The 16,547-nt window shown below is 40.1% G+C and overlaps 1 protein-coding gene and 1 pseudogene across 2 annotated transcripts in view; both read left to right on the plus strand.

Moving 5' to 3' along the window:
- The window catches only part of LOC116401017 (dematin-like), a 10,387-nt pseudogene extending 3,942 nt beyond the window's left edge, over window positions 1-6,445 (plus strand).
- A 40-nt stretch (window positions 6,446-6,485) lies between these two features.
- LOC116401015 (actin filament-associated protein 1-like 2) overlaps window positions 6,486-16,547 on the plus strand; it is an 18,942-nt gene continuing 8,880 nt past the window's right edge. Inside the window, exons 1-5 of one of the 2 annotated variants that reach the window (XM_031879190.1) lie at window positions 6,486-8,523; window positions 14,344-14,478; window positions 15,124-15,201; window positions 15,305-15,366; window positions 16,374-16,485. In XM_031879190.1, coding sequence (XP_031735050.1) covers window positions 8,508-8,523; window positions 14,344-14,478; window positions 15,124-15,201; window positions 15,305-15,366; window positions 16,374-16,485 — 403 coding nt within the window. In that variant the 5' untranslated portion in view covers window positions 6,486-8,507. Of the gene's footprint in view, window positions 8,524-14,343; window positions 14,479-15,123; window positions 15,367-16,373; window positions 16,486-16,547 lie in introns of those variants that run through there. The other variant, XM_031879191.1, reaches the window with a different exon arrangement.

Genomic DNA, 16,547 nt, shown 5'->3' on the forward strand with positions numbered 1-16,547 from the left:
CTTTCCTTTCTCCTCTCCCCGTGTTTCCTTTCCTTTCTCCTCTCCCCATGTTTCCTTTCCTTTTCTCCTCTCCCCGTGTTTCCTTTCCTCCCGTGTTTCCTTTCCTTTTCTCCTCTACCCATGTTTCCTTTCCTTTCTCCTCTACCCGTGTTTCCTTTCCTTTCTCCTCTCCCCCTCTATCTTTCTTTCCTCCACCTCTAATATCCTTGTGTCCTCTCCTCTATCCTTGTTTCCTCTCCTATGTCCTTGTTTCCTCTCATGCTCTATCCTTGTTTCCTCTCTCTTCTTGTTTCGTCTCCTCTTGTCTCTCCATGTTTCCTCTTCTTCATATTCTTGTCTCCCCTCCTCTATCCTGGTTTCCTCCCATTTCTATCCTTGTCTCCTCTCTTTTCCTTGTTTCCTCTCCTTTCTATCCTTGTGTCCTCTCTTTTCCTTGTTTCCTCTCCTTTCTATCATTGTGTCCTCTCCTCCCTCTAGAGAAGGAGTGGAGGAAGAAAGATCAGAGAGAAGAAGATGATGATGAGGATGGAGAGCTGAATGATGAGCTGTGGGGACTGAGAGCGCTTCAGAAACAAGAACTCAACAAGGTGAAGAGACGGTTAAAACAGGTTATATAACAGTATATAACAGATTATAACATATCTCTGTAGAGTATATAACATATTATAACATATCTCTGTTCAGTATATAACATATTATAACATATCTCTGTACAGTATATAACAGATTATAACATATCTCTGTTCAGTATATAACAGATTATAACATATCTCTGTAGAGTATATAACAGATTATCACATATCTCTGTTCAGTATATAACAGATTATAACATATCTATGTACAGTATATAACATATTATAACATATCTCTATAGAGTATATTACAGATTATAACATATCTCTTTTCAGTATATAACACATTATAACATATCTCTGTTCAGTATATAACAGATTATAACATATCTCTGTACAGTATATAACAGATTATTACATATCTCTGTAGAGTATATAACATATTATAACATATCTCTGTTCAGTATATAACAGATTATAACATATCTCTGTTCAGTATATAACAGATTATAACATATCTCTATAGAGTATATAACACATTATAACATATCTCTGTTCAGTATATAACAGATTATAACATATCTCTGTTCAGTATATAACAGATTATAACATATTTCTGTACAGTATATAACACATTATAACATATCTCTGCACAGTATATAACAGATTATAACATATCTCTGTTTAGTATATAACAGATTATAACATATTTCTGTACAGTATATAACACATTATAACATATCTCTGTACAGTATATAACAGATTATAACATATCTCTGTTCAGTATATAACAGATTATAACATATCTCTGTTCAGTATTTAACAGATTATAACATATCTCTGTACAGTATATAACAAATTATAACATATCTCTGTTCAGTATATAACAGATTATAACATATCTCTCTCCTTAGATTCAGTCTAATCTGGGTAAAATCATCCTGAAGGAGGAGTTAGATAAATCTGCAGCTCCTCTGAGGAGGAAAACTCGTTCTCTACCGGACCGCAGTCAACACGCTGGTACTTTTCACTTGTTATATATATATGTATATATATATATTATGGAGTTTATTGTTATTGTTATTAAAATCATTCAGTGAAAGTAGCAGTACCATTCTAATAAAATGCTAAATGTTCTGCACTGATACTTTTAAGAGTAAAAAAACAGCAAATTATTAAGTATCAAAAGTAAAAAAAAGTTCAACTTGTCCATAGCTTTTAAATCTGAGTCTGAAAAGTAATTAGCAGCAAACTAAGTACATTTACCCAAGTAAGTATAATTTTGAGGTACTTGTACTTCACTTGAGCTGTTCCATTCTCTGCCACGTTGTACTTGTACTCCACCTAGTGGTCAGAATGACTCCAGGCAACATAATGTGACTTCATTCATAATGAATCATTACATACATCACAGTAACTTTATACTTCAATGAACTGAACATTGAAATTTATCTTTTTATTTGAATGAGTACTTTTACTTCTGGTACTTTGACATTGTATTGATTATTTTGAATTCAGGACTTTTACTTCTAGCAGGATATTTCTACACTGTGGTATTAGTACTGCTTACTTTTATTGTTTTTACATACAGTGATATTAGTACTGACTCAGCACTATAAACTATTTGACCTGTTCCCTCCTCTTCAGGGTCCAACGCCTCCAGGTCGGTGTATTTCCCAGCATCCTCTAGGAGCGGCCTGTCCGGGGTGAGTCCCGCCGAACAGAACCGACCAACCAGAGCAGAGTTTACTGATGGTGATGATGAGCGTGTCTCTGTTTGTTTTTCAGCTTCGGTCTGCAGAGTTCAGCTCCTCTGAGAAAACTCCAGCAGGTCGGTCACATATCAGATAAACACATTTTATTTCTTCTATATTTTATGTTTTTCTGGTGTTACATCTTAAAAAAATCATTTTCATTGTTATATTTGTAGTTAATTTTGCTTATGAGCCCTTAAAATAAAGTAATGTCTACTTATAACTTATATTTAATCAGGTAATCTCATCGAGATCAACATGTTTATTTGCAGGAGGAAAAAAAACTGTCACTAAATAGACTTAAAGTTTAATTTAATTTAATTTAAGTGAATTATTTTAGTCTGCATTTCTATATTCAGACTAAAATGTGATTATTTTGGAACCTGAAGAGACAAAATAAACATTTATTTAAATGCAGAATGTCTTCTAATGAAATATAAAAACAAAACATCGGCTTCATATTTGATATATGATTTGATGATTGTCTGTTATTGATTGATTTTTCGGGGTCCATTGAATTAAACCTGCGTCATAAATGTATTTATATTCATATTCTACTTTATTCACTTCTTGTCAGTCAGTAACATTGTCTTTATTCTCTCTCTTCCTGCAGATCTTCAGGTACAGTCTGATTCATTCATGTTCAGATGTTCTCTATAGTCATGAATATAATAATAATAATAATAATAATATCTGTGTGGGACAGAATGGAGACTCCGGGATGGACCGAGGAAACTCACTCCCCAGCATGTTGGAACAGAAGGTAACACTTCATACATGATTCATGTACATATACAATATATCACATCTAGAGTACAGGTACAGGTACAAGTACATGCTTCATTTGAAGTATTATATTACAGTTCAGCATATATATTATGTCCCAATAATCCATAGTTACAGTTTGAGTTTGAGTTTGAGTTTAAAGATTTTCAGAGCATTAATATAACATCAACTAATATTTTCTATGTAAATATATATATAGTGTTGCTTGGTTGATTGATTGATTGGATGGATGGAATGATGAATGGAATGATGAATGGATGGATTGATGGATGGATGGATGGATGGATGGATGAATGGATGGATTGATGGATGGATGAATGGATGGATGGATGAATGGATGGATGGATGGATGGAATGATGAATGGATGGATGGATGGATGGATTGATGGATGGAATGATGGATGGATGGATGGATGGATTGATTGATGGATGAATGGATGGAATGATGGATGGATGGATTGATTGATTGATTGATTGATCTCTGTAGATCTGCCCCTATGAGGTGCTGGCGGTGACCCACAGAGGGCGGAGCAAGCTGCCCCCCGGAGTGGACCGAACCAGGCTGGAGGTAAAACTATAGAACGTGTTCTCAGAAAGGAGTAGAACTATAGAACGTGTTCTCAGAAAGGAGTAGAACTATAGAACGTGTTCTCAGAATGGAGTAGAACTATAGAACGTGTTCTCAGAAAGGAGTAGAACTATAGAACGTGTTCTCAGAAAGGAGTAGAACTATAGAACGTGTTCTAGAGAACTGGACACCAAACTCAGAGATGGATTCATGAGAAGCTGCTGCTGTGGAGGTCTTCTGTCTGAACCATCTTTGTCTCTCTTTCTCTCTCTCTCTCTCTCTCTGTCTCTCTGTCTCTCTCTCTCTTTGTCTCTCTCTCTCTGTCTCTCTCTCTATCTCTCTCTGTGTCTCTCTGTCTCTCTCTGTGTGTCTCTCTGTCTCTCTCTCTTTGTCTCTCTCTGTCGCTCTCTCTATCTCTCTCTCTTTGTCTCCCCCCCTCCCAGAGTCACCTCTCTGAGGAGGAGTTCTTCAGTGTTTTCGGGATGTCCATCGAGGAGTTCGACAGCCTATCTCTCTGGAAGAGGAACGACCTGAAGAAGAAAGTCTGTCTCTTCTGACAACACCGCTGGAACCGCATCTCTGCTCTGTTTGGATCACTGTGGGATCCTGAAAACACCACGGACTCGTTATAATCAGCACCGCCATCGTCACAGCGAGACGCACAGGTTCCTACTGCACACATGAACGCTACATGAAGCAATGTCTGCTTCATGAGCTTCAGCTCCTAGATGTCAATCAATGTGATCAATAACCAGACTACAGAGAGACGAGCTATGGAAGCACAGAGCGGGTCGGCGTTTAATGGCCTCTGGAAGCAAACAAACTCCAGAGGGTTTGACCTGGAAGTGAAGAGCCCGGTAACATCAGCTTTGTTTAGTGTGGACGAAATTCATTTAAGTTCAGAGAAATCGCTGCAATCAGCACAAGTAGATTTACTCTGAAACTGTCCTGACAGTCTGGAGGCTACAGAGCTCCACACACATCAACCGAAAGACACACAAACGACACTGCAAATGATCAAAATACATGACAATTAATTCACAGAACATTTCTTTTGGTTTTTATTCACTTTCAAAATGATGAAGATGGTTTCTTCTTCTGCTTGAGTTCTCTCAAGTTTGTTTTGAGCTCTTTCAGCCTCCGTAGATCTAGAGAGTCCATCTTAGTTAACGTGTAACCAGCTAGTTAACATGTTACCAGCTAGTTAACATGTTACCGGCTAGTTAACATGTTACCGGCTAGTTAACATGGTACCGGGTAGTTAACATGTTACCGGCTAGTTAACATGTTACCGGCTAGTTAACATGTTACCGGCTAGTTAACATGGTACCGGGTAGTTAACATGGTACCGGGTAGTTAACATGTTACCGGCTAGTTAACATGGTACCGGGTAGTTAACATGTTACCGGCTAGTTAACATGTTACCAGCTAGTTAACATGTTTGTAGTTAGTAAAAACGTAACCAGTTAGCTGGCCACGTATGTTATCTAGGAGTCGGTGATAACAATACAGCCCTTTATATTCCATTATGTTGTGATTTTTACTAAATAAATTAGTAAAAATCAATCATTTGTTTTGGGCTACTTAAGCAAATCAAATGCTAGACAAAGGTATTCCAGGGTATCATAAAGGTATTTATAAATCAAATGTTGAATATTAAATGATCCTGCTCGCTGCGTTAATGCCCCCACAGATCTTAAAGGGTACAAACAGTGAATAGACAAGTTTATAGCTTCCACACATGAACTCACTTCCTGGTGTGACCCGGCCCACGATGCGTTCAAGTCCTCTGGGTTTGTTACTCTCGTCAACAGCTGATCTTCACATGTGAAGCTCAGTCGTTTGGTTGTAGTGGTGGAATTCTGGGAAATGAAGTTGATTCTAGACGGACACGAAGCTGCAGACGGAGTTTGTTTTATTCACATCAAACTGCGGAAATATTTTACTGCGGAGCTTCCAGCTGCTGTCGGGTTTCAACACAGATCTGATTGTAGGAATAAACCTGTCAGAGATCTTTCAAAACAGATTGTTCCTATTGGCTTAGCCAGCTATGATGTCATAATGACAGCATTTCTTATCCCAGCACCTAACAAGAAAAAACAACAAGGAGACAGTTTGATCGCAGACGGATGTTTAACAACATTTAACATTTTATAAAAGTGTAACAAACGAGCTAAACTTCTTATTTTTTTAAATAAAAATTTTATATTTATTTTATTGATTTATTGAATTATTTTCTTCCTCAATGGAAAGGTCGTTACATTTTTCTTCTGCTTAACTTTCCAAATTCAGGATTTAATTCAAAATGTTATTTGGAAGGAAAACCTTTAGAATGTAGATCGTGACGCAGACTTTAACGTTTTGAAAAGTTCAATTTATTTTTAATAAGAGATGGTGTCACTAACTTCACATTTGACCAGTTATCGTGTTGATATTCAGGTATAATGGTCACCATCTTAGTTTAACGTGCTAACATTAGCTCATTAGCAGTACACACAGTAGAGCTGCATAGTTCTGCAGGAATTTGGCCATAAACCAAAATATTGAGTTTATGATTTCACGTTTATATTTTAATGTTTAACTCCAGAGAACAATTTAAGGACAAAACCCCTGAAATAAATGTTAAATCTAACAAATCATCACGTCAACGCTCAGCTCCTATTGGCTGAGATCAAACTGTCCACTTCCTGTTCTTTTCTTTTGTAATACAGCAAAAGCCACTGCCCTGTTTAATCTCAGCACACACAGATACATACATATATATATATATATATATATATATATATATATACATATATATATATATATATATATATATAAATATAAACACATATTCTGCAGTATGGAAGAACAATAATAACGATAGAACCGGGTGAAGCTCTGGTTTGTCCAGTGAGCCGGTCGTAGACATGTAGTGTTGCTTAGTGACCAGATGATGTGCAGCTATTTTTAATAACACAGAGAAAGAAGAGCATGTTCGTTTATTAAAATCTAAATGAAAAAAAAGAAGAGAAGACGGACGGAAAAGAGACATAAAGGGCAAACTTCACTGGACTGATTCCCAAACCAAAGGAGGACAGATGCATGATGGGAAATAATTGGAGAGCACTTTACGTTGATGATTTTCTTTATTTCTTTCTTTTATTTTGAAAGGAATGATTCCGCTGTTTGGTGACACTGAGAGGGTTAACGCTTTGTTCTGATTGGTTGTGTTCATGTAGAAACAGGAAGTGGGTTTGCTGTGATGAACACCATGATGACACAGAGATTGTTTCATGTTTTCTTTCTTCTTTTGTATTTTAAAGTGTTTTTTCTTCTTTTTTTAGTGAATTATTTCAACACGCAGAACGACTTTTGGGACGCACGTCACCGCCACCATGTCAGATATTGTGCATGATGTCATGATGCTGATGTCACTTTATTTAAACCTTTAATTAGACAGAGTTGTATGACGATGATGGCGGGTAGAAGGTTCTGGTCTCAGAGGACCAAGACTCTGAGTTTAAAGCGATGCATCTCTGGACTCGTTGGCGGTGGCTCCTCTCTGTACATACTGAACCACTGGATGACATTATGATTATTGTTGTTGTTTTCATATCTGGATGCAGGTGGTGTAACAGACGGATGGTGACGTGAATGATTAACAAGAGTTACAATAAAGAGCATTTCTATTGGCTTTGTGTTTATCTCGTGATTAATGACACAAAGCTCCAGCTTCATTCATACAATGTGTCTGTACTGAAACACAGTGCTTCTTCTAGCTCGATGCTAACGTTAGCGTGCTAACATGCTGATGTTTATATATACTTTTCCCTCCATTTGAATGTCCTCTTTATTCACAATACTCCACCAAGCTCTCAAATCCATATTGTAGTCTATTTCGGTAAAAAATACCTCACAAATCTGCTAAACTCTCCTTTAAATGATGTCTCACTGATGTTATTTTACTGATTAAATCTTGTATCTTTATTTGTAATATTTCTCTCTATTTGATCCTCTATGTAAAGTGTCTCTTGAGTTTTTTGAAAAGCGCTTATTAAAATAAATAAATGAATAAATGTGATATTATTATTGGTAAACGCCATGATGGCCATAGAGTATGAGAAGATATTAACATGCAACAGTGACCAAGGAGGGAGGGGCTTAGCGAGGGATTCAACTCTAAATCTGATTGGTGTTTGGTAACAGCCAATCAGAAGCTGTGTAAATCTTTATCATCCTCCTCTCGTGGTGATGGGTGTGTTCCTCTCTCTCCTCCCCCATCATGTCACCAAGAGGACGGACTGGAAGTACTTCACACAGACCAGAGACCCACAGAGACTCACTGAGGACGGACTGAACAGGTCTACAGAGACCCAGAGAGACTCACTGAGGACGGACTGAACAGGTCTACAGAGACCCAGAGAGACTTCACTGAGGACGGTCTGAACAGGTCTTCATAGACCCAGAGAGACTCACTGAGGATGGTCTGAACAGGTCTTCATAGACCCAGAGAGACTTCACTGAGGACAGTCTGAACAGGTCTACAGAGACTCAGAGAGACTCACTGAGGACGGACTGAACAGGTCTACAGAGACCCAGAGAGACTTCATTGAGGACGGTCTGAACAGGTCTTCATAGACCCAGAGAGACTTCACTGAGGACAGTCTGAACAGGTCTACAGAGACCCAGAGAGACTTCACTGAGGACGGTCTGAACAGGTCTACAGAGACTCAGAGAGACTTCACTGAGGACAGTCTGAACAGGTCTACAGAGACTCTGTTGGATGTTTTGGACTCTTGAGAAGAGAAATGAGACAGAAGATCAGCAGCTACTGAGAGGACGGACATGGACAAACAGAAAGGTACCGTGTTTACTTTATTATTCATTAGACAACACTCACGTTTATTTTGTTTATGTGAATGAATAATAATTAATTCTGGGACAATAATGAGTATGTTTCATAAACATAATGTCTCATGAATCAGGTCAGACATGATCCGCTTTTATGTGAATTTGACATTTGTTTAATATTAAATATTACATGTAAAAGATAAGCTAAGCTGGGACAGAAATAAGTCGAGATAAATAGATTTCAATAAATAAATACAGGTGTATGAAATAAAAATAAGAATATAATAAAAATAGAATCCATACAAGAGCAATTCAAATAACAGAAATACAATTTCACATGTATAATGTTAGATATAGACATACATTCTATATATTTTAATCATTTTACTGTACTGTTCTATGTTGTGTTATTCATAGTGTATCCAGTGTGTGTTGTTATTACCTCACTATAAAAATAAAGGTGACGGCATACTATTTATAATCAGCTTATAAACACTTAATAACACTGAAATAAGTAGTAAACATGTTGTTTTAAAATGTTCAGTATTGGTCGACAAGTATAACTTCAAGACATATTTGATGTTTTTACAACTCTGCTGTATTGTCATTTATCATCTGTTCATACAGCAGCCCCCATGTGTGAAAACATGAATAATAACCAGTGTGTTATTACGTGTTCATATGGAGATTAATCATAATAAATAAGGGACTCTGATTCTCTCACAGCTGGTGAATAATACAATAACTGAATCAGTCAAAGAGTGCGGCGTCTTTATCACACTGGTGGTATGTTAACTACCGTCATCATCACTTCCTCCTCAGGGGACGGAGCTAATAGACTGTTTAGACTCAGACACAGTTTAACCTTTTCCTCCGTCACAAACACTCACTGACTTCTGCACACAAGGATTTATGAGGAGCCTGAGTTCAAACTGTCCCAAACTGTCTCAAACTGTCTCGAACTGTCTCAAACTACCCCGAACTGTCTCGAACTGTCCCGAACTGTCTTTAACTGTCTGAACTGTCTCGAACTGTCCCAAACTCTCCCAAACTGTCTCGAACTGTCTCAAACTGTCCCAAACTGTCTCAAACTGTCTCGAACTGTCTCAAACTACCCCGAACTGTCTCGAACTGTCCCGAACTGTCTTAAACTGTCCGAACTATCTCGAACTGTCCCAAACTGTCCCAAACTGTCCCGAACTGTCTCGAACTGTCCCAAACTGTCCCAAACTGTCCCGAACTGTCTCGAACTGTCTCGAACTGTCCCAAACTGTCCCAAACTGTCTCAAACTGTTATATATAATGTAACATAACTATCATATCCTGATTGTCACAGAACAGTAGTGGGTGTGACCAAACCTCAGTCAGGATGTAATGTCCCCATGTCCTGTAGACATTATTAGACCCACAGCTGAGAATATCACATGAGATGAAAGAGAATTGAGTCGATCGTCTTCAGTAACAGTCCAACAGAGCTGCTCTTGTTTCATCCTAACCTGTAACACCACACAAGAATGCAGCTAATCATGCTAACTGTTGCTGGAGGTAGGAAGTCACTTAGAGCCGGTTGATGCTGTGTGTCTTTAAGTGCAGCTCAGAAATCTTTAAGCTAAATGGTTCTGACCTCCTGTTTTCTATTTTCACCACCCAGAGGATGAAAGAGCGCTGCTCCACACCCTGTTTCCACACAGTTACAGGACCAGCTTCACTGGACACAGTGTTTTCTGTTGATTATCATGCAGAGACACGTAGTAGCATCTTTAACACCTGGACACACAGTGAGCTGAGCTCTGAGACCCTCACTGCAGCAACATGCTTCTTATTGTATTCACATTAGGAGTGAAACACTTTAAATCTCCGTAAACAAACTTTGTTTGGACTTCATCACACAGACTTGAATTTATTTTACTGAAGACAGAGATTAACAAACTTTAAAATCCATAAATACAGAGATTTATGTCTAAATTTATCGAGTTCAATAGAGATAAATATATATATTTACATGTACTGTGTTTATATCACTGTGTTGTAGTTTCTGGTAGATGTTGAGATTGTTTATCTGTTTCTGTTTTTACCAGAACACGATTATCTGTCTTTTATTTAAATGGACGAATAACGGTGGACGTCATTCACTGTGTGTGTGTGTGTGTGTGTGTGTGTGTGTGTGTGTTCTGTAGCATCAAAGCCAGAGACAGGAAGTGATGTTGATGGTCAGATAAGCAGCGTTCAGGAACACAAACTCTTTATTTCTCAGAGCAGCAGCAGGTTTCTGATGTGAAACCATCTTCTGCTGTTCTTCTTCTTGTAAATGATGTTTTTGATATAATGATGTTGTTGTTCATGTTGTTGTTCATGTTGTTGTTCATGTTGTTGTTCATGTTGCTGTGGGTGTGCTGCGGGTGTGTGAGCTGTGTGCAGCTCAGTGTTTAAAACAGCAGCAGGCCGATAAGCAGATCAGTAGGATCCTTAAAGTCAGCAGAGTGGAGTTAATCAGACACATGTAGCCTCGTCTCCCACTCCCTCACAGGGTGAATGGACTCACTCTGTGCGTCTGAATGGAGCTCAAACACAATCACCTTCTGTCTCTCTGCATTCTCCACATTCTCAACTCCTTCACATGACAATTCAAACTGTTCTGAGATCAGTTCTGTCAAAGCTCTCAGGATCGTTCACTATGCTTTGGTTTTAAACAGCAACAGGAAACAACAGAAATCCTCTTTAGACTTTTCAACCAGTAACTGCTCATGTTCTGTGTGGTTCCAACGGGTCTGACTCCTGTCAATCATATGATATCATGATATATGGAACACATTTAAACATGCATCGTCTTTAATAAGGTTCTACTGGTCGGTGGTGAGATTCTAAAGGTCCTTCAGAAGGTTCTCGTCATGCTATAGGATGTTCTAGAGGTCCTATGGAGGTCATTGGGACGGTTCTAGTCATGCTATAGGTGGTGCTAGAGGTCCTTTAGGTGGTTCTAATCATGCTATAGGTGGTTCTAGAGGTCCTTTAGGTGGTTCTAATAATGCTATAGGTGGTTCTTGAGGTCCTTTAGGTGGTTCTAGTCATGCTATAGGTGGTTATTGAGGTCCTTTAGGTGGTTCTAGTCATGCTATAGGTGGTTCCTGCGGTCCTTTAAGTGGTTCTAATCATGCTATAGGTGGTTATTGAGGTCCTTTCGGTGGTTCTAGTCATGCTATAGGTGGTTGTTGAGGTCCTTTAGCTGGTTCTAATCATGCTATAGGTGGTTCCTGAGGTCCTTTAGGTGGTTCTAATCATGCTATAGGTGGTTCTTGAGGTCCTTTAGGTGGTTCTAATCATGCTATATGTGGTTATTGAGGTCCTTTAGGTGGTTCTAATCATGCTATAGGTGGTTGTTGAGGTCCTTTAGGTGGTTCTAATCATGCTATAGGTGGTTCTTGAGGTCCTTTAGGTGGTTCTAGTCGTGCTGTAGGATGTAGGGGTCTTTTATGAAGTTACAATGGTCATTGAGGTGGTTCCAAAGGTACTTTGGGTGGTTATAGCCATGCTGTAGGATGTTCTAAAGGTCTTTCATGAGGCAGGATGTCCTAGAAGTCATTTTCGAGGTTCTAATGAGCCGTTTGGGTTGTTCTAGTCATGCTGTAGTTGAATTGGTCATTGCTAAGGTTCTAGAGGCTGCTAGTGGTCATTAAAGAGTCTCCAGGGTCCCATTAGTTATTCTAATGATCACTGAGACAGTTCTACAGGTTCTGTAGGTGTAAACAGATAAAACACAGACAAACTTCCCTCCTGATGGAGATTGTGCTGTAAAAGTTACTATCATTTGTCTCTACAGACTCTTTCCTGTTTCTCAGTTGTCCAGTGACCTTCATCTTCTGAGTGATGGAACACACAGTCTTTATTCTGAGTCAAACATTAGCAGCTTATCACTGTGTTTCCATCAGTTAACAATCTCTGAAGGCCACAACACCTGAGACTGTACCTGAGCAGAATACAGAACCTGAACCTTCTGTTTCATATCATATGAGATGTATGAGATCATCAGGGTCACTAGAGTTATACACAGACATCAAAGGAGATCCATCAGTATTGTCTTGTCAGAGGACAGTTTGGTGTTTTGTTTGTATCCGTAGTGGATAACATGAAGTGAGAGCGTCTCACTCTTCTGCAGTGAAAACACAAAGTCAGTATTCATTCATTCATGGAGAGAAACAAAGGGCTTCATTCATCACATGAACTTCATGATCGCTTTCATGTTTCATCAAAAGCTTCTGTCTGTTTCTGACTCATGAAACTCACATTCACAAACATTGATCCCACAAATTTACTGTTAAATCTGTTTTTTAATTAAAAAAGAAGATAAAAGCAACAACAACGTGGTTATAAAAAATCAACATGAAAAACAATAAAGTTTAAATACAGAACCAAAATCTATCACGTTAATAAAATAAAACGTTTGCACCATGTCAACATACGTAAACAATAAAATACTTAAAGGTCTCTCCAAAGTTTTAAGCTTTTTAAAATTATATAAAACTACAGCAGCAGCAAGTCCTCATATCTCAGAAGCTGGAACAATGAAATGTACTGAAAGATAACTGAAGTACAGTAAAAGTACAATATGTCTATTTATAGAAAGTGGCATGAGAAGTACAAGTACCTCACATTGTACCTAAGTGTGGTACTTAAATGTACTTTGTTACATTCCAGTGTTTAATCAAACATGACTCATCGCTCTGCTTCTCCGTCAACAGTTCAAGGATGACTCAGTGATAAAGATGTCAAACTGATTTTCTGTTGTTTCGCTGTCGATTTTACCTCCTTAATGAGTCTCTGTCTCTCTCTCTCTTTCTGTCCGTCTGTCCGTCTGTCCGTCTTCCTGTCTGTCTGTCTGTCTGTCTGTCTGCCCGTCTGTCTCTCTGTCTCTCTGTCTCTCTGTCTGTCTTCCTGTCCGTCCGTCTGTCTGTCCGTCTGTCCTTCTGTCTCTCTGTCTGTCCGTCTGTCTTCCTGTCTGTCTGTCCGTCTGTCTTCCTGTCTGTCTGTCTGTCTGTCTTCCTGTCTGTCCGTCTGTCTGTCCGTCCGTCTGTCTGTCCATCTGTCTCTCTGTCTGTCTGTCCGTCTGTCTCTCTGTCCGTCTGTCTGTCTTCCTGTCTTCCTGTCCGTCTGTCTGTCTGTCTGTCTGTCTGTCTGTCCGTCTGTCTGTCTGTCTTCCTGTCTTCCTGTCCGTATGTCTGTCTGTCTCTCTGTCTGTCTGTCTTCCTGTCCGCCTGTCTGTCTGTCCGTCCATCTGTCCGTCCGTCTGTCTGTCCGTCTGTCTCTCTGTCTGTCTGTCCGCCCGTCTTCCTGTCTGTCTGTCTGTCCGTCTGTCCGTCTTCCTGTCTGTCCGTCCGTCTGTCCGTCCATCTGTCTGTCTGTCCGTCTGTCTGTCTGTCTGTCCGTCTGTCTGTCTTCCTGTCCGTCTGTCTGTCCCTCCGTCTGTCTGTCCATCTGTCTGTCCATCTGTCTGTCTGTCTGTCCGTCTGTCTGTCTTCCTGTCCGTCTGTCTGTCCATCTGTCTGTCTGTCCGTCTGTCTGTCTTCCTGTCCGTCTGCCTGTCCTCTGTCTGTCTGTCCCTCTGTCTCTCTGTCCGCCTGTCTGTCTGTCTGTCTTCCTGTCCGTCTGTCTGTCCGTCCGTCTTCCTGTCCGTCTGTCTGTATGTCTGTCCGTCTGTCTGTCTTCCTGTCTGTCTGTCCGTCTGTCCGTCTGTCCGTCTGTCTGTTTGTCTTCCTGTCTTCCTGTCTGTCTGTCTGTCTGTCCGTCTGTCTGTCTGTCTTCCTGTCTTCCTGTCTGTCTGTCCGTCTGTCCGTAGTGCTGGCCAAGCTGATCTGGGACCTGCCGTCCTTCCTGTCTGTTCTGGACTCAGAGAACCTGAGTTACGTCGCTCAGACTCAGAAGGAACACATCTCAGCGCTGCTCTCCAAGCTGCAGACAGACATCCCTCCTGGTAATAACACTACGACTATTACTGACACTACTCGTACTGGTAATAACACTACGACTATTACTGACACTACTCGTACTGGTAATAACACTACGACTATTACTGACACTACTCGTACTGGTAATAATACTATGACTATTACTGACACTACTCGTACTGGTAATAACACTACGACTATTACTGACACTACTCGTACTGGTAATAACACTACGACTATTACTGACACTACTCGAACTGGTAATAACACTATGACTATTACTGACGCTACTCGAACTGGTAATAACACGACTATTACTGACACTACTCGTACTGGTAATAATACTACGACTATTACTGACACTACTCGTACTGGTAATAACACTACGACTATTACTGACGCTACTCGTACTGGTAATAACACTACGACTATTACTGATACTACTCGTACTGGTAATAACACTACGACTATTACTGATACTACTCGTACTGGTAATAACACTACGACTATTACTGACGCTACTCGAACTGGTAATAACACGACTATTACTGACACTACTCGTACTGGTAATAACACTACGACTATTACTGACACTACTCATACTATTCACCAATGTGCAAAGTTATTTATATCCAGCAAATGTAACTGCAGAGGTTATCTTGTGTTTCCAGTGGAAGATGCCGAGTACATGATCATGAGCTGTCCATCATCGTCTCCTGGCAAGAATCTGGCAGACACACCTGGGACAGGTACCTCCATCGTTCTACAGAGGAAACACCTTCATGTTAGCACAACATGTTAAAACAAAGGTATACTGATATTTGTAAAGGTAGAACGTGTTTCTTTGTCCAGAAGGGGTCCCGTCCTCTGAGCTGGTCTCAGATCAGGACTCACCTGTGTGGCTGAGAGACAAGGTGAGTCATCACAGCTGTTCTCACCCAATGCATGCTGGGATAGACTGCAGCTCACCTGTATTTCTACAGTGTGGTATTAGTAGTTTTACTGTAGTAGAGTATTTGTACAGTGATGTATTGGTACTTCAGTAAAGGATCTGAATACTTCAGACCCGATATGATGATCTGCTAGACGTGTAGTAAGAGTTGTTTTTACCCTCCAGCTCTCGGTGACCTCATGGTTTCTCCCTCGAGGTTCAAGAAAAATATCATTTTTATTTTAGATAACAGGAGGAGGAGGAGGCTGCTCTGTGATGTGGGTCAGTAATGACAGACCGAGTCCTCCTGAGGTTAGGGAGGAGACGGCAGGGCTACTGTGTGTGTGTGTGTGTGTGTGTGTGTGTGTGTGTGTGTGTGTGTATGTGTGTACGTGTGAGACAGGATGCTCAGTGTTTACATATGAGGCCATCTCCCCTTTATCTCTCCTCCTATTGGCTGAGAGCTCTGCAGAGGGAGGAAGTGGTCACTGATGGAGGATGATTAGCATCTGGGCTACGTGATGGATGGATGGACACACACACACACATACACTGTATCCTGGGACATTTTGTTCATATGCAACTAATTTACAGATGTTCTTCAGTAGTGAGACGTTTAGCAGAGAGGACGAAGAGAGGACTGAATGTCTCTGATACTTACAGTCACTGTTGTTCAATATTTAACTGTGACAAAGTTTCCTAAAGAGGCTTGAACCTAATCAACGGATGTCGAGACATTAACGGTGTGTTTGTCACATTCACAAGTCATACGTCTTCTGTGCTCAAAGACGAATGTGAAACAATTCACTCCAGAGCCTTTCCTGACCCGACCACGCTGTGTTTAAGGCTTGTTTGGTGCTTTGAGTTCAAATTACGTCTACGTTGATGGTTAGGGGACCGCCATCGGTGGTCACGGTTGAAAGAAACCAACGTCGACCGTCGGCAGGAAACAGGAAGTGAATATAAGGAATCCTCCCTCTGTGCATCCAGGGAGCGGTGGTGCCGCCCCTCCCCCCAGGAGGTCCAGGAGGTGATGAAGAAGAAGAAGATACGTACGAGGAGGCAGAACCTTACCAAGCTGACACCACCACGTCTAACACTGGTAGACACACATAAACATACACACCCACACACAGACACACACAGACACACACACACACACAC

This window comes from Anarrhichthys ocellatus, unplaced genomic scaffold (assembly GCF_004355925.1).
Source record: "Anarrhichthys ocellatus isolate YVR2014 unplaced genomic scaffold, GSC_Weel_1.0 scaffold234, whole genome shotgun sequence".
In the NCBI taxonomy this organism is placed as follows: domain Eukaryota; kingdom Metazoa; phylum Chordata; class Actinopteri; order Perciformes; family Anarhichadidae; genus Anarrhichthys; species Anarrhichthys ocellatus.